This window comes from Antrostomus carolinensis, unplaced genomic scaffold, assembly GCF_000700745.2.
Source record: "Antrostomus carolinensis isolate BGI_N321 unplaced genomic scaffold, ASM70074v2 scaffold27112, whole genome shotgun sequence".
Taxonomy (NCBI): Eukaryota; Metazoa; Chordata; class Aves; order Caprimulgiformes; family Caprimulgidae; genus Antrostomus; species Antrostomus carolinensis.
In genome coordinates this window covers 1,131-19,577 of record NW_010298003.1, presented here as the reverse complement: position 1 = coordinate 19,577, position 18,447 = coordinate 1,131, and the positions used below count along the sequence as shown (strand labels likewise).

At 40.3% G+C, this 18,447-nt stretch overlaps 1 protein-coding gene across 1 annotated transcript; it reads left to right on the top strand.

Moving 5' to 3' along the window:
- Positions 1 to 3,762: 3,762 nt before the first annotated feature.
- CUNH6orf58 (chromosome unknown C6orf58 homolog) lies at positions 3,763 to 15,340 on the top strand. Its single transcript, XM_010162314.2, is given in 7 exon segments — positions 3,763 to 4,081; positions 8,063 to 8,149; positions 10,465 to 10,649; positions 11,817 to 11,950; positions 12,402 to 12,640; positions 15,157 to 15,293; positions 15,296 to 15,340. Coding segments are annotated over 7 exon segments (1,146 nt in total).
- The last annotated feature ends 3,107 nt before the right edge of the window (positions 15,341 to 18,447 follow it).

Sequence of the window (18,447 nt, the reverse complement as noted above, 5' to 3'; positions counted from 1 at the left end):
ATCTGTTTTGGGTTTTGTTTTTTTCTTTTTTGTTTTGTTTTGTTGGGGTTTTTTTGCTACTCTGTATGCTCGATTCAGTAGATTGCTTCTGTTAAAGAAAAAAAAGGACAAAGTTAATATTTTATGATGACTGTCCTTTATCAATAGGATTCATCAGTACAATTTAAAGCCTGAATTGTCAGGATCTGCAGCACAGGTTACTCTTTCTGGGGAGGCAAGATCAGCAGATAACATGTGAAGGCTTTTGCAGAGGGGAGAATAGGATTAATAGATAATATGAGAAAGATGTTTTCTAAAGAAGCAGAAATTTTAGGTCCAAGGATGCATGGAGGAGCCAGGCTATGAGGACACAGCACCTCGTGCTAAATCCACCACACACACAATGTAACTTCCCCTCAGATGCCTGATGCTCTTACCACAACACATGTTGCTGCATTAGTGGTAGAGTTCACTCGTGACCACAGGTTTCTTTGGCTGATGACCTTTACTCACAACCACACCTAAGAGAAGTGAAGTAGCAATTTAAAATCCCTTTTATAGCCCTCTCACGGGGTTTTACTGGAGAACACTGGAGCCAGAGAGATCCTCCCTGCCAAACAGGAAAGGCCTGTCCCAAAAAGAAAATCTGTTCAAAGCAATAGCTGGAGACAAGAGCAACAGAGATTGGTAAGCAACCTAAATATATTTACTTTTACAAGTTTATCCAGTGAAATAAATAAATAAATACCTTTAGCTACTATGTGGTCTTGTTTTCTCTGGAACAGCTTGCAGTGAAGCAGCCCTCACAATCACTGCTGGAAGTGTCAGGGCATGAAAAAAGGGTGCCAGGTGACAAGGATGCTCATCCAGGCCAATATTCCATCTCATTCTTCTTCCCCTTAGGACATCTACCCTAGAAGAAAGCGGGTAAACTTTCAGTGCTTCTTTTACATGACTGAAGGGTAATGACATCCCCAGGTTACCTGTAGGTTTTCTTACCTGCAAAGTTCTGCACCAGTTCTGACTTAATTCCAGTGAAGGTACTGATGCCTCTTCCTCGCTGGCTTGCCTGTTCCTTCCTCAGCTTCCCATGAAGACTAAGAAATTTTATTTTTTGGTAGTTTTGGGCCTTAAACATGGGCTGCCATTTCTTATAGTCACCTCAGTTAATCTAGTTGATGCTTATCAGCTTTTCTGTAGTTATCTTGAAGCAAACTCTGGACCCCAGCTGAAAATGACAGTGTTTTTTTCTTAAAACTTGACAAAAAATACATATCAAACCTGAATTTACCATCTATCACTATCTACAATCTTTTTCAGTGCTTGATTCTGCTACAGTGTCTGTAAGAGCACAGTTGTACTGGTAGAGCACTTATTAAGAGTGATGAATAGAATAGTAATCTGACATTACTAATAGTCTTCCTTAATCTTCTACTTATTTAAAATGCTGACATCCCTGAATGGGTGCTATGACTCAAGACCCAATACCAACACAACTCAAGTCCATCTGATGTCACGTGAATCCTCCCCTCTGCTCAGGGCAGCAAACCAGCAGGACTGGATTCCAAGCTGGAAATGCCAGCACAGAGATTTCTCAAAGGAAAGCTGTTGTCCTCAAAGTCTTACAAAAACTTCAGCAACTTATTTGCCCACACAGATGAGTAGGAAAATGGTGTAAGAGCTATAAAATGAATTAAAATATTTTGCAGGAAGAATATTTTTATTGCATTAATTTTAAAAATTTATTCTTGACTCTTTAAAGATTAACTGGGGTGTTGAAATCTTTTTGTTACCATAAGTCAGAAGAGTCAAACTTCAAAAAGTGAAGGAATTCAGCAGAGTCTCTCTATTAGGCGTATTCTTGTTTTATGTTATTTACCATTTATTGTATAGCACCTTTTTTAATCAAATGGCTCAAAAAATTATATAAGGCAAGCATTATGTAATTAACTTATCTTAATTCTTCATTGCAAGTCTTTTGAGAATGTGTGTTTCTGCATCCAGACTAGTACTTCATATTCTTATGCCTGCCCAGACTGGTGTTAATAGAATCTGCGTTTCTAGAGAGCAGAGCAGGAGGACAGTTCTTCACGCAGGATAAAGTTCCACACAATCATGAAACCTGTTCATTTGCTATATGTAATCTGCTATGAGGATGTAAATATGTGGTATCTCTGTGAAAAATTAAGATGTTTGTTCACATCTCTCTACCTTCAGCACCTAAAGTGAAATTTCCCTCTACAGTCAGTCAAGAGGAATACATCTCTCCGTGGTGTATTTTAAGCAAGTTACATTTTGGACATGCCTGATTCTCTGCTTTTGCTGTTGAGGGAATCGACATAGCTAGGTTAATATTTAAATGTCCACAGTTAGGTTAGATTAATCCCATCCATAGAAACTTAATGAAAGAACAATTTGATTATTTGAAACCTCTGTGCGGCAGCTTGATTAGGAAAAGAGTTCTCAGATCTGTGTTAATTTCTGTTGGACACTGATTGCTTTTCAAAAGCCTTTGGGTTTCTTTCTCAGTAGTGGAGCCAAAAATAAAAAGTGATACTTGAAAAATTATGCTATTACTAGAAAGTCTCCTTAATAAATAGAGAGGCTGGAAAAATTTTGAATTGATACATTTATTTTACATTTACTCTCAAAAGTTTGCTGACAATTTTGACTTGCTCCCATCCAGGGTTTAAGGTACCTTAAGCACACAAAGCCCAAGCAAAACTCATAGAATGGGCATTTGCAGTTTTTCTCACGTGAAAGAAAGACTACAGAGATAAGAAACGATGTGTTGGTTTATTGAGTGCTCTTTTGTAACCATTGCTTATCTGAGAAAAAGCAGCTGAAGATTATCAAGTCCTAGAAGTAGGTGAGGTGAAGGTAACCAGACAGTTTCAATTTTGTTGGAGTGTAACTTAGTCTGACACTGATTTTATCAGTGGAGGGGTGGCCTTTATACTCCCTTTGGAGTCTACAAGATCATGGAAGTTTTGTATGAGACTTTAGCTCTTTATAATGACCATTTCCATACAAGACAAACACACACTAAAAATACAGCTAGCCAGGTGCTTTGTGGCTTGCAACCAGGTTGATTTGGGTACTTCCAACACTTTTAGGATCTGAAGGCTGTAGGCAGTTGTTCCAAGGCTAAAAATACAGCTAGCCAGGTGCTTTGTGGCCTGCAACCAGGTTGATTTGGGGACTTCCAACGCTTTTAGGATCTGAAGGCTGCAGGCAGTTGTTCCAAGACCAAAAGACAAAGCTGCCAACATCAGTGCCTGCCATATGTCACTGCTGCTCCTTGGTTGGCGCCTGAAGCCCTCCTCAGAGCACCTCAGCCCTAACCTAACCCTGCCTGTGCCTGTTCTGGGGTGAGCTCTGTTTTATTGCTGTCCTGTCATTACCCAAAGGAATTAGGCGGGGAAAGGGAAGGTGACAGCTAGTGAGAAACACAGGGACAAAAAGGTTGAAAACTCAACTGCACAATCAGTACTGTAGCACCTCAGCCTTTTCGGAGGGTGAGTATATGTCATGGGCAGCACAGACCTGGACAATCTCTGGTCTAATTGATCCCTCTTAAACATCTGTTGATGCTCCCAAGGTCCCATGGGGAGGACAGAGCATTACTCACAGCTGGCTAATCTGGCAACGCCACATCAGGGTCACTGGAAAGAGGTAAGGGAGACGGAGACCTCTGCATCTGAGTCACCCTTATTTGCCCAGCCCTCACCTTTCATGATAAAAACCCTGCAGCCACAAACACCTGGGTCGCAAACCTTCACAATGAGGCCCTGCTTTGTCACGCACGCTCTTCTTATAGTGACTGTTATCCTGAGTCCAGCAACTGCCACAGCACAGAGTGAAAATGATGCCACTGGAGATGTCTATCCCCCTCTGTGGGACCTTGCCCCTGAAAACCTGCTGGATTTCCTAGTAAAGGACAACAAAATTGTCATCAATGCTTGGAACTATCAAGAACGACTGGGAGTGTATAAGAACCTGCTAAACTCTTCAGCTAAATATTTTACTGCGTTTGGATCCCAAAATTTTGGCAATATTCTCTGGGGACTACCATTGCAGCATGGGTGGCAATTTCGTACAGGTATGAGCTATGTCCTTAAGCTGCTGGAACAACTAAGTGTTTACCAGACCTACTTTGGGTCATCCTTTCCAAGGTTTCTGCTTCGCAAGCCCAGTGTAGTCTCAGGTGGTGTAAAATCTGGGACATACTGAGATAAGCTGCCAATTTGAAAGAGAAATCCTGAATGAAGGGAACACCCATGCCTTGTTGAGCAATAGCTGTTAAATTTCCTAATAGAAAAAGATATTGCTAAACACACAACCGGTCAGAATCCAGAAGATCTGTGGTTTAGATGGGCAGTATTTCAGTTAGCTGAAAAGCTTTGAAAAGGTATTCCCAGTTGCTCCACATTACAGTAGGTAGATTTTAGGCCCTGCACTCTGCAGTGCTGTTCTTCAATTGTTAACTGATAGGGGTTTTTTGTTTGTTAGTATTATGATCTTTTATTGGTGGTTTGAGTTTCATAGTCAAAAGTCCACCACTCCCTCTGAGAATTTGTTTCTGTTTGCCATTTTTGATCAGTTTAGAAATAGCCTCATTATTTTCTAAACAATTTTTTTTTTTTAAATTAAAGTTTGCTCTGTTTGTTGGGGGCTTTTTTGTTTGATTTTGTTGGGGGTTTTGTTTGTTTGTTTGGTTGGTTGGTTGGTTTTTAATTATGTCCAGATTCTAATGGCTCACTCCCCAAAAGCTGATTGTTATCTGGAGTAGTTATTCTCGATTGCTTGTTGGCCATGCTAGGGAAGCAGACACAGAAACATGTGTGGAAGGTCCTTTGAGGCTAAGGCTGCAGTATCTTATCAAGGGCTTTATCAGAGAACATGTTCTCCCACATGCTGCTTCCCACGTAGCTTGCAGTGAAGCTTTCCATTCAAAACTGGAGTTGACTTGCCTTGTTCTACCAACCAGGAGAGGTGGGAAGAAAGGAATTATAGTCAATGATGTTTTCAGGAACTTGTGCCTGGTGGTAACCAGGCATAAGAACATGCATCTGTCTGCCTGTTTTCTTTATTGATTGCAATCTGCAGTTTTGTGAGGTGGCAGTTTGGCTGTAGCTGTATGTTGGAAAGAAACAGAGGTGCTACAGCTGATGGTGAAGGAAGGCTGCCAGCATTTATTCATACCTAATAGAAATTAACTGCTAAGTCAAACTGAGGAAAAGGAGGTAGAGTAAGCAAAATACAATCAGGCAGCTAGCTGGCAAACAGACAGCAGCAAGAAGAATTTGGTTGGAGTTTAGGCAAGCTTTTCCCCCTTTCCCTTCTTTATGCATAGGAAAAGAAAGAGAAGTTGAAGAGGATGGCTGGGGCAGCAGGAGAGTTGACCCAATGTGTGGCAGAGGCAACTATGACTAGATGCAGAAGCTGCACTTGAATGGTGACCTGCTGGAAAGGATCTAGTTGTGTAGGGTGACCTCATCCACAAACTGAAGATGTGCCTGGTTGCAGTGACAGCTCCCAAATAGAGATGAGTCATAGTGGCTGAGAGGAACATTTGCACCTGGTTGCACAGATATGGTAAAGACCTGATGTCACCTGCCAAAGAGTTGTAGGGCTGGTCCTTAGGCAAGGAGATGTATTTTTTAAATTACATGATCAGAAGGTAGAAAAAAATAGTAGAAGGAGAAATATCACATGACTGGAAAGAGTTTAACAGCAAAAAATTGTAAGCAGTTGAAGGTTAAGTGTGTAAGGGGGAAAGAAAGACACAATTTTGGTGCATACAGTAAAGAAGTTAGCAGCTGGCTAAATCTAACACAGATAGGCAGCTGGGTGGCTAGATTAATGAGGAATGACTGAAGCATTTGTGTACCAATACAATAAGCTTAGGCAGGCAAAAGTAGGATTTGAGTCCATGGTGCAGGACAGTAGATCCTTGAAAATGCTACAGAAATTTTTGCATGAACAATCCTGTCTGGTCATGAAAGTTATGTGGCTTGAGAAAATATTTTTATGGATATGGTCCTATATAAACCATAAAGAACAAGAGAAGCTACTGTTTAATGAGTGGTACAAAGATTTGCAGTAATCTACTCATGGACCTAAAATGAAATCAGTAATTTGCCTAACTTCTCAGTAGAGACAATGTTGAGACAGCATGGCTGATACGAATGAGATTGTGGAAGTAAAAATTGTCACTTGGGAGATAGAGCTAAACTGAGATTTCTGCCTACACAGACAAAGGAAACTGGACAGTCTCTACTCCCACTTAGAAGAAATGACATATGGAAGTACAAATCCAGGAGCAAGAACTTTAAGAAAGATTCAGGTGGAATTTCAAATCTCGTAAGGGAATACCTAAAGGAGAGTCCAGTGATGAGTGTTGCTAAGAGAAGTTACAGCTAAATGGAGGATATGCTCAGAGGTATTCAGTTATCATTCTTGAGAACAACTGCATTTAGCTTTTTCATTAAGAACCTTGCCAGAAAAAACAGCAGAGAAATCTTGCTGATGAGGTTGCACACAGTTGCTAATGACACACAGCTGGGTGGCACTGTCAACACAGAGAAACTGAGGTAGCTTGGATAGACCTGAAGACTGAAATAACAATCATGTTAAGCACAGGGATAGGAGGGAGCAGAGAGGACAAACCTGGAGTGTACACCTGGAAGTAGGGTTAGTGCTTCCAGCTCCAAGTAATTTATACATATCTTATAATTATCACTATTACTGCCCAAGACTCTTCATTTTCCAAAACACCTAGGCTAACAATCTTTGATAAATCACATGTGCAATTCTTCTGCAACATTTTGTCTTCTTTTTCTTCTTTTCCATTATCCTTCCTATTCACCCCCTCTGCACTTCAGTGAACTACTGCTGCCTATTTCTGATGCCCTGTGTTAAAGTAGAATCTTGAAAAAGAAATCTTTCTGTAAATATTAAAAAATATAATTTTTAATGGAAAAAAAATCCTGTTGAACTGCATTCCTCACCACTGCAAGATCACGCAGTCAGTGCTTTGCTACTTGAAGACATGAGCTTGAGCAGCCAGCAAGCCTCAAAGCACAAACTCTATCCAGTCAGCTAGAGAGGATAATTAAGATAATCTGTATACACATGGTTCATAATCATCTCTTCTTCTCAAGTAAACAGTATCAGAAAATTTGGTTTGTGTTTTGAAGAATGTAATGAGGTTTAGTTCTAATCTGACAGAAATTACAATGTTGGCATTCAGCTGGCTCATCAGAGAGTAAGTGCTCTGTAGGGCAGAGTTTGAGAGCTTCTGGAATAGCTCAAGTCATTGGACCTGACCATGGTAATGTCACATCATACACTTAAAGCAGACTTCCTGACTCACTACGTGACTAATTGCCACATAATGTACATGTACATTATGCTTTCAGGAATTGGTCTGTTTCTCAACATCACATGCTGAAAGTAAAATATGCATTACATGCTGTCATGAATAATTGTGAAACGTCTTGCATGTTTGCTACAGCACAGATGCTTGAAAACCCTGCTAATCAGATACAACATTTGCATGCTTAGCTTCACAGTAAGGCCATGTTCGTACGCACCATTAAGCTGGAAGGGATTCTGTATCACGCAATCCAATTAGGTGAGACAATTACTAGCACATTTAATTTGTTCTATTCTGCTCGTTAAGCAGCTCTACACTAGCAGCCCTGCATCTATTGGAAATGATGCATCAGCTATGTATGTGTTTATGCCCATATGTGCATATATATTTATATCTCCGTAAAAATATCACTGCAATGTCCTACTTTCAAACAGTTCCATAAATTCTGAGAATACATTTATAGCGAGGAAAAAATCGAACTGCAAAACACAATTAAATTACTATGTGCTGTATGAAGTATTGACTGAGAAATACAACTACTCCAGGAACAACAGTTTATGAAGCAAAACAACAGTAATTGTTCTGCTCCTCTGAGCAAAATTCTGCATGCTTTACTCCTATAGACATTTTTTCCCATCTCAGTGGGATTTCTTGTGTGAAAAAGATTGAGAAGTATTTGGTGTGTTATTTCATTTGATTCAGGCAGATTAGCAGATCCTTCCAGTGTGACTTCCTGTGGCTATGAAGATGGAGACCTCCTGTGCATATCTGTAAGAAGCTGGTGGTCCTGTAAGTATACACTATTGCACTGTTTTTCTCCAAAATAGGATTCATGTCCTAGAAGGCAAGTTAGAATTTTTCTTCCTCTTGGACTTCTGTATTACAAAGTAATTCCACTGCTACATAATTCTACATCAAAAACTTGCAGCAAGACACCCAAGTGTGAGTGAGTAAATGAAAGTTAATTGACTTTGATAACTTATTTGAGGAAGGAAAAAAATGAAAATTTGCAGCCTTAAAAATATCTACACTGCAAAAATACATGTAAAAACACATAGGAAACACCACGATGGGTATCTATATTAGTAGACATTTGTAGAAATTACAGTTTTCAATTACTCCAGAGCAAATTTGTTTAGTTCAGATGCCAGTACTTCAAGCTAAAACTTACTGTGAGAATGTCAAGCAGGAAGCTTTGTGGTTCTTGCATCACCCCATGTAATACAAATCTGACAGGACATTTATGCCTTTGGTTGCACCTCCACAAATTCACTGTGGTTGGTAGAGTGAAATAAAGGGAGACTTTGTGCCCATGCTATCCAAATAACTTAATTACTTTAATTTATCCAGCAGGCTTTTAAGTACCCATCTGAAACTCAGTTAATATTTTGACCTGGCATACATGAGCTATCACACATTTTCTGTTCCCTTTAGTATTGTCTTTGCAGTTCTAGTAGGCTGCAATTCTGTTGTGTTGGTTTTGGTTTGGGGTTGGTTTTTTTTGTTATTCCAATAGGTAGCAACAAACTGAAGACAGTAGTGTAAAGAACTGAATTTCCACTAACATTTTCAGTGTTTTCCTTCGTATCTCTAAAAATACACATCCAGCTAATTCAATCTTCCCCAAAATGGAAACATCCAAAATTCTTGGATACTTTTGATAGTCCAGGCCATTCATATGTTGCCTTGTTGAACTGGCGGGATTCAGTTAATACATGGTTCCTTTTAGCCTAAGAGACGCGAGAATTTCATTTGTAAAAATGTATATCACAGATGTAACAGGAGAATGGGTCTGTCCATTACACCCACACAAATATGCATTGCAGGAAGCAGTGTCATCTCAGTGATGGTGGTATCAAATTGGGAATCACTTTTGCACTAGGCAGGGCAGGGAAAAGGCAGAGGGACAAACTCTACTGAAGGACCAGCTGTGAGCTAACTCAGCCATATGTGCTGTTGGCGTCACTCCTGGGAGATGTGGTAGAACACCTTATCCTCCTGTAGGACATAAGGATACGTCCAGTGCCAGGATCATGGGGGAAATAATAGTGTGTGAGACAGGATACTATAATGTGGTTTTTACATAGAAAAGAAAAAAAAAAAAGCAAAAGACAGACTTGTATCCACTTCTAGCTAAGAGCTTTACAGAAGAGGAAAGGAAGTGGTTTGGCATGCCACATGCAGCTCCAATACTACAGTGCTCATTGTCTCAAGTGCAAGAACATGTGTAGCCTATTTCCCTCTGGGATTTTTACAGACAATGCCTATATGGAAATGGACTCCTCAAACGACAATGTATAGATAGATTTCAACAGAATTTGTCTTACAGGACAATTTTTTTCTGAGTCCCTGAAAAAACGCAAACAACCATTAAATCATCTCATTTGAATAATCAAAAATATTTAATTAATTTACCTACACAAACTGAGTAGCGTATCCCAACCAGTCTAAATAGAATCCCCCAAATGATGTTTTTCTTTCCATTTTTCAAAAGCAGAATGAGCACATTATTAAAAAAAAAAAAAAATCCCTTTTTATCTGATTTGAGAAAAATTCAATATTTTTAGACTCAGTTTTTTTCTGAAACTGGAATTCTGACCCTTTTAGAAAGTTGATCTTTAAAGAAATGGAACTAGCACATAGGGTGGAGGGAAGAAAGACAAGACTGACTTACAGATTATAAACACTACTTATATCTGATGGCAATAAGATGATGGAATTTTTGTTTAAGGAGGTAAAAGGCCTTGTAAGTCCTTCAGTTTAAATATTCTTTCACTTCCTAGGGAAGGGAAAGCCTCAAGTTCTTTTTCATCTAATACTTTTTCCCTCCATTGCTTCTGTCCCTCCTTCCCTCAGCTTCCCTGCTGTCCCGCCACAAGTCCCCCTTTCCACCAGCCCTGCTGGCAGGCTGCAGAGAGCAGCTCTGTCCTTCCTGGCCACATGAGCGCTTTGTGGCAGAGAACACATGTGCCACTGCTGAACACAGTTGGATCAGCAGCAATTTGAAATGGTTGCATTTGGTATGGGAGAGTGTTCATTTTTCTCTGTGGGAATTTTTCATTTGCTTGTGGTTAACACCTCCTCCTTTTAAATTACTGTTACAGGTATGAATTACTACCTGGCTGTCATACCCTTTCTGGGAGCAGTGGAGGCTGGCCTCTTTGGGCAGCTGCAGTACGAGATAGAAATATTGCCACCAGAGGAGCGAAGAGCTGATTTCTGTTATAGTGTGGCTGACTGCCGGTCTCGCATGCCCAAGCTCATGGATAAGTGGAAGGCCTATTTTGAAGTAAATAATTTTCCATTTTGTTTTTCATATCTCATAGGAAATGATACCAGAATATTACTTTTTAAAACTATTATTACTGTTATTTGTAAGATTCAGAGTGCTTGGTTTGCTTCCAATAACAGCTTCATATAAAAGTAACAAGCAGAAAAAAAGAAAAGTATGATGTAAAGTAAGTCAGAGGTAAGAAGGCCAGGATTTTTGCAGGTTATGGATTTTTGCCTTTAATTCTGAATTTTGTAGTCCTTCACAAGAGGCTGTTTTGTTAACAGTTATATTTGTATTCTTCCCATACTGCTTATCAATGCAAGATAAGCATGTGAGATAGAACATGACCCTTGAGAGATGGCCTTGCGTTGGCTTTATAGGGTTCATTTATTCCTTTGAACATCTAAAAAACTGAAAATGCTGAAACTTCATTCAGAAGGACACTTATTTATGCAAGTAGATATTCTCTTTCCTCCTCATTCAGCTGTTCCCTAATCCCAAAGATAATAATATTTCTTACTTTGTAGATTAAATAACTGTTTTTATAGATAAACTTCTATATTCAACATTTTTTATGGTAGTCAAATAATTGATAGTGGTCAGAAAATTCAAACCATAAGTCCCTCTTAGCAACTGTGACTGAAGGCAGAGGTTTCAGGAGAAAGACTGGATTTGTTTTCTCAAGATTGTTTTTCTTAAACAGTATGTATCAGAAGTTATTTTATAAGATCTACTCCTCAAAGAGCCATAATGATAACCATTAAGGATAATTTTATTGTTTTCTGAAAATCTTCAGAAAGTTGTGGCCAAAAGAGTATAAATAGGTTTTCAAGGAATCTGATATTTCAGCACAGAAGCTTCTGTGACACTCAGATACAAAAGTCCATTGAATTATTGTGACAGAATACTTAAATTACATGGATAAAACCCTCGCTGTGTTGAGGTCAAAGAATGGCAACTCCAGTTGACTTTAGTGGAGATACATAGTCACTTTATAAATCTATAGTAATAATATTTTTCTCCCTATGTCAGATATTACAGTTACTTACAAAGCAGCACATTCCAACTACTCAAGAGCAATTTCCCTTAGCTTGCAAAATTACTATTTTGTGAGGTATGTGCATAAGTCTGAAAAATTTAAACCCCCCATTTCTCTGCCTTTTTTCCTTCCTGTTGCTGCAGTATCTGTTGTCTACAGAACACAAAGCTGTGAGCCCTGCAGCTTTCTCCTCCTTCAAACTGGATGATGCCCTCCATCTGATGTGGAGGGCGCATGTTGCCTCTATTGCTTATGCGCTGCCCAAGTTCCGGGACAGGTATGGGGATGAGAGAAGTGGCCGAGGGGGATCTTCCTATCTGCATGCCTCTTTGGAAGGGTGGTATCCCAACAAAATCTGCATGAGCTTTCTTACTTTAGGCCTCTGCTCTTTGGGCTCTACTCTTCCTTCTGCTCTCTTGGAACATGGGATGAGCAGGGAGAGATGGCTGCCCAGGTGGCAATGTGTGGGCAGGCTGGGGGCTTGACATGAGATGCCAATTCCTCTCTAGGAGCTGCAGCCAGAGTCAGGAGCTGTGTCTAGTCTGGGCAGAGGCAGTAATGCCAGAAGAAATTAAATGTAAAATGCTGAAGGAGGCTTTAAGTCACTGTGTCACTGAGACTGCTCAGGATTTTATACGAAACAAAACACATTTGGGATGAAAGATAGACCAATGTGTTCTACAGTGGATTTCAATTATCTGTTACATTTTTCTTTTTACCTCTTTCAGCTTAAAATATCTCTCTGATCCAGAAGCAAATTTTGGTGAAGACTGGGCTAATGCTGTAGATTTCATTGCAGCCACCCACTTCTCTACAGCTTTACAAAACACAAATAACTTCCAAGCTTTCCTGCCACAGAGGATGCTCATTGAAGGGGATGCCCTCCCATCCATTAGTGACTTCAGTCCGCAGCAAAATAGAGTCCTGCTTTCAATGAGAGCTCTTCACAAAACAAATCAATTAACAGGTATGAGCCTGATCTACAAATATCTGTAGTTCACAGATATTTAGTATCTTGTTCTCTCCTTCTAGACCTTTCTCCATAAGAATGCAGTGATTTTTTGATATATCTTAGTGCAAACACTTCCTAAAAACAAAATGGTAGAGCTAGAAATACAACCATAAGTAAACAACACACCAGTGAGCAAATGTAGCAATGGGATAACACTGACAATATGCAGTGAGGGTTCCATGAGACAAATACATCACGTGCTGCAACAGATGATCTTACTTTTTTCCTCCGTTTTTCACGGGAACTTTAAAACCACAATGACTGATTTGTGTTTCACTAGTTATATCTGAAATCATTAAATCTCTTAATGAAGTTGAGGTAATTACAAACAGTGGGAAAATTACCATAAACAACAGTTTGCTTGTCCAGAATTGTTCTGGTTTTGTTTTTTGTCTCAATCTTGGGTCTAACAGAGAATATTCAGTCTGTCTCAGCAAAACTGTATCCTTAGACAGTTTTGGATTTTCACTAAAATAGTTGTGCATCACCATCCAGTGGTGAGTCACAAAATTACAGTCTTATGAGGTTTCCATTCCTTCGTAGATACATATTGCTGGGTTGGGTTTTTTTTAACCTTGTCCTTTACGATGGAAAGTTATTTTAAATCTTTAAATGAAAACACAATATAAAAATACAGTGTGAAACCAATATCCAGAGCTATGGCATTTGCTTTGTGATCATCTTCTGTCTATTCATTTCAGTGACAATTCTCTCCCTAGCTACATTTATAGCTGAAAAAGTCTATGTAATGATGCTATTACATTAGACAAAAGAGCATCCTCACATCACAGACTACCTCCTTCACACCTTCCACGTAGCACATGGGGTGCTTCATAGCACAGTCTGAATAAGGACCTGAACAACTCCATCCCATGCCTGGTAGTCTATGACACAGTTTAGGGTTTCTTGACCTACCTCCAGGAGAGGAGAGGGGGACAGCAAGGACAAGCATGTCAGCAAGGCAGCAAGGAGGGAACAGAGCACCAGGGCAGCAGAGTGTATGGGGCAGCACTGGAGGAAGAGAGGAAAAGAGGCATGGATGTTGAACATGGTAGAGGGAAGGAAAGACAGGGATGAATGTTTCAAGCAGGTCCAGTCATAATGAAATCCATAGCTGAAATTCCTGGCTTTGTGGGCTGGAGATTTCTCTGACTGCTTTGAAGGGATGGGCTTTGCATTCAGCTCAGAGTTAAATGCCAGCTAACTCAACCTGGTGACTGCTTTGTAGATTGGAAAAGGAGCTTTAAACTAAATTTGACTTGGGTCTGGGTCCACAACCTCGATGGGGACCTAAAACACTAGCTCTTATTGCTACAAAACTCAGATGACAAAATGTGACATACTGTTTTCGTAGAGTTGGAGTCCTCAGACTTTTAAATACATCCTGTTGAGATGTGGAGTCCTCTTCTGGTGCTGCAAACTTCAACTGCAGGTAGAAGGTCAATGTACCTCTTAGTATGGGACCCTGTCTAACCCAGTGTGAGATTTGATTTCTTGACTGAGAGTTTGATTACTCTTTATTTTCCTCTAGCTGCCACTGCGAGTCCAGCAGGGACCTGTATTGAGAGAGCTGTGTTAACTCTAAAGCTTCTTGACTCACGGACAGTCAGAAGCTTTACTTTTTCTGCTCTGCCCCTCACCAATATCCAAAGGCAGAACAGCAGATGTCCTGTTATTTGAGACCTTTCCTGCGGTCCTCACCTTTCCTGTGGTCCTCCTGCAGAACTAGACAAGGGGAACATTTACTTCCTTCTCCTCTTAACTCCTTGACTCCCTTGTACAATACAGTGCAAATTAATTTCTTTACTGTTGCTAGTTTTGTATAAAAGCATGTCTTTTCAGGAGATAAACTCCTCTTGGTTTGCTAGTAGACTTCTTACCCTCAGATTTCCTCTGTGGTCCCTTTATCCACCATAAGGATCAGCACTGAGAGGAGTGGGGAGCAGGCAATAACTATCCTGCTAACTGGTGCTAATGCTGGACTGGTCAGGCATGCTTCCCAGAGAGCCACTGCTCATTGCCTAGATGAAGGTATTAGGATCATTTGCTTCTTTAACTTAAGGCCTTAGCCAGCAGAAGTGCAAATCCTCGGTTGATTTATAGTAAAAACAAAGACATGCATGATTATAACTACCAGGCCACTGCTTCATAAGCCATGAAGCTATGTGCAATTGCAGAACAAGACCTTAACATGCATCTTCAATCATTTTGACTTGCAATACTGGTGACAAGAGAACAAGCCCAGTTGTCTCTCAAAACAAAGGATCCTGAGCTGAATAAATAGCCTATGTCTCCCTACACAGTTGTAGGCAACTATTACCCCATCAGCATGCTCCAGCTTTGTCTACATTTCACTGTCCACAGGAGAGTGGTGGGTGGCTGTTGCCAGATACACGCTTCATCTCTTGTCAGCTGCGAGCTGCATGTGCTCCATGTTAATTTGACAATGTCATGTTGTGTTTCCTTCCAAGGAGGATTTCTGCTGAAGCTTTGGGAAAAGGCTATGTCTACTGAAGCAGGAAGAAAAATGGGCCGAAAACTGATTGAAGACTTGGGTTCAAGCCAGGAGTTTGACCTAGTGGGGATATATAATGATTTTAAATTAATGGATTTGACAGTGCCCAGTTTCTTGAGAAAAAGCAGTCCCAACATTGATTGATTTAATCCTTTAGCAGATATGTGTCTGGTAATCTGGCCTTGGAAATTTCTTACAGCAGGATTTCCTGAGTAGCCATGTGTGCATCTCTCTCATATTGAATCAATATTTTTATCCTTAATTTTCCTAATTAGCTCATTTGTTTACCTAATTCACTTATAAATAAAATGCCTCACATAAAATCTTACTTTATTACTTTTTTGGACTTTATAAATAATGTACCATTATTGGAGACAAAATTAAATAAAGGCAGCTTATATTCTTTTTCAGACTGTTTTTTTTCCCTGTATACAGGAATCCCACCGGATATGTAATTACTCAGGTCCTTGCCGGTCTAACAGATGATCATCCAAAACATTTCTTTGAAGTTCTGATCCAAAGCCAATGCCTCAACTGTTTTCCACCAAAGTTGTTATTTTGCAGACCAGCTGCAATTAGATTTGAAGCTTTCAGTCTTTTCAGATTAAATACTTGAGTACAGATGGATCACCTCAGTATGCTGCTTTGCAGCAAGTGCATGCCTCACGTGGTACTGTGGAGCCATTTCTGAGAAGTCCTGAGGCAAACGAGCTTATTCTATAGCAGCTCTTACATGACTGACAGAGATTTCTTATATTTTATTTATTTCACTTACCTCAAGAGAACATTGCTCTATCTATTGATTTATGCAATTAGGTAAACTGTATTGCCACAGGTTGCTTTTCCACTCCCCCATGTCTAACCCTTCTTGTTGCAGCGTGTCATACATTAGATTTAATTACTGAGAGATGCATTTGCACTGTGTGTCCTCCCAGAGTCTGGCACAATCTGACTCAAGTGCTGATCCCGGTTTTCTGGGTGATAACACATATTGGCAACTAATTATAATAACTTGGTATCAGAGACTGTGGGGAAGTGGGACAGTGGTACTGCAGGCAGCCAGGGGTTGAAGTTTCTTAGGAAATCTGCTGACTTGGATCCTCCATCCTTATGAAAACTTCCCCCAGAGAGCAGGCGTCGCTAGATCCACCTGTATGTGGTGGAGAGCAGAGGATGGCAAAATGAGCTGCATCCTGTCGGGTTATAGCTTGCATTACAGTGTAGTTAAAAATGACACAAGTCTTAGATTCATAAGTCAAAATAAGGGAAAATAGCTTTGCTTTGCTGCCATTTTATGTCTGCCCTACAGTTTTGGTGGCACCTAGCATCTCAGTTGGCAACTCTGTCCCATAGCCCTTACTCGGAAGGAGAGACACATATGACACTTGCTCTTCAGCTGGAGCACACGGTTTCACTCTAATACACTCACATACTACATGATTAGGGCCTGGAACATCTCCCATATGAGGAAAGGCTGAGTGAGCTGGGACTTTTCAGCCTGGAGAAGACTGAGAGGGGATCTTATCAATATCTATAAATACCTGAAGTGGGGGGGCCAAATGGATGGGGCTGGGCTTTTTTCAGTAGTACCCAGTGACAGGACAAGGGCCAATGGGCAAAAACTGGAACACCAAAAGTTCCATACAAGCCTAATGAAAAACTTCTTTACTATAAAGGTGTCAGAGCACTGGAACAGGCTGCCCAGAGAGGTTGTGGAGTCTCCATCTCTGGAGATGTTCAAGATCCACCTGGACACTTGCCTCTGCAGCCTGTTGTAAGGAACCTGCTTTGGCAGGGAGGTTGGACTAGATGGTCTCCTGAGGTCCCTTCCAACCCCTACCATTCTGTGATTTCATTTGTAGCCATTGTAGTGATAGCCTTCCTGACACAAACACGTACAGCAGACAAAGGTTTTCCATGGATGTTAGGGGTGAGATTTGGACTCACAGCTTTTCCCTCAGCACCAGAGTGGCTGAAAGAAGCTCCCACAGCCTTGGCAGCAGCTGAGCCTGGGCTCTCCCAACAGGGACCAGTTGGTGGGCACTTTCTGAGGCTGCCCTTAAGCCCATTCTCTGGCTGAGGCAGGAGCACGGTGCCAGAGAGTGCGGCTGTGCTGTGGGGGAGGTTTTCCCTGTGAAATGGCCAGACACAGTGCACCTGATGGGCACAAGCCTTCGGTGTCCCTTGGTGCTGGTAGTCCGCTCCAGGCAGTAGGAGAAACATCAGCTCCTGGGGAATCTCCACACCTCCTGAATTATTAGCTGGATAGCAAGTAAACAAAGGAAAATAGAATTATTTGTATCTTTCCATGTCACTTTCCCAGTTTGATTGGTCCTTTCCCCCCAAAATTGCACCACATTTCCACTGCAAATGAAGAAATAATTATCAAGATATTGAGCAGTTAAACACTGTTCTGTCCTTTAATGTCCCAGGACAAGGGTTTTAATTATTCATTGTCATTTTATGGATAAACTCTTAATGTACCATCATTAGCTAACAATTTTCAAAGGAAATACATTAATGAGGTCTAAGAAAATGTGGGAGTTTTTACCTTAATTACCTGGTTCATAGATCAGAGTAATTAGACTCCAACAGACTTTAGGCATAATCTGAAAGTAATTACCACAGCTGCCAGCTGTTAAAATATTAAGTTAGTTGTACTCCAGAAAAATTTGAAAAAAATTTTTGACCTTTCTGTCATTAACTTAGATTTAACCTAAGGTGTGCTTTGAGAAAACTAAAAGAGCCATTAATACAAATAGGGAAAATAAACTTATAAACTGTAAACAGCTGCACTTGAGGGGGTATTTGCAAAACACATTTTTAAACAGAAAATATCTCCTTACATTAATTTATGACAACATTAGGAAATACTTCAGTATTTTGAAAAAGGACCATCTTTCTAAATGCAGCATCAAACATTCAAGTATTTCAGACATTTTGTCCTAATCCAGCATGCCAACCAGTCAGGTAAATGGCCAGCAATTGTGCTTTGGAGGTTGAGGCACATATAAAAGTTTAGACAAAACACAGGATGGTGGATTATTACAAGTAGAGCAGAGCCAGATATCTTGAAACAGAGCAGATGCAACCTAGAAAGAAAACATGAGAGTATCAGAAATTAAACAGAGAGAAAAGTATCAAGAGAAAGCTGTACAGGTATGGTAGGATCTCTCTGAAGAAGGATGGGAGAGCACTGGAGGAGTCTGCTTGCTAGTTAGAGCCAGCAAAGCTGACAACTACCAAA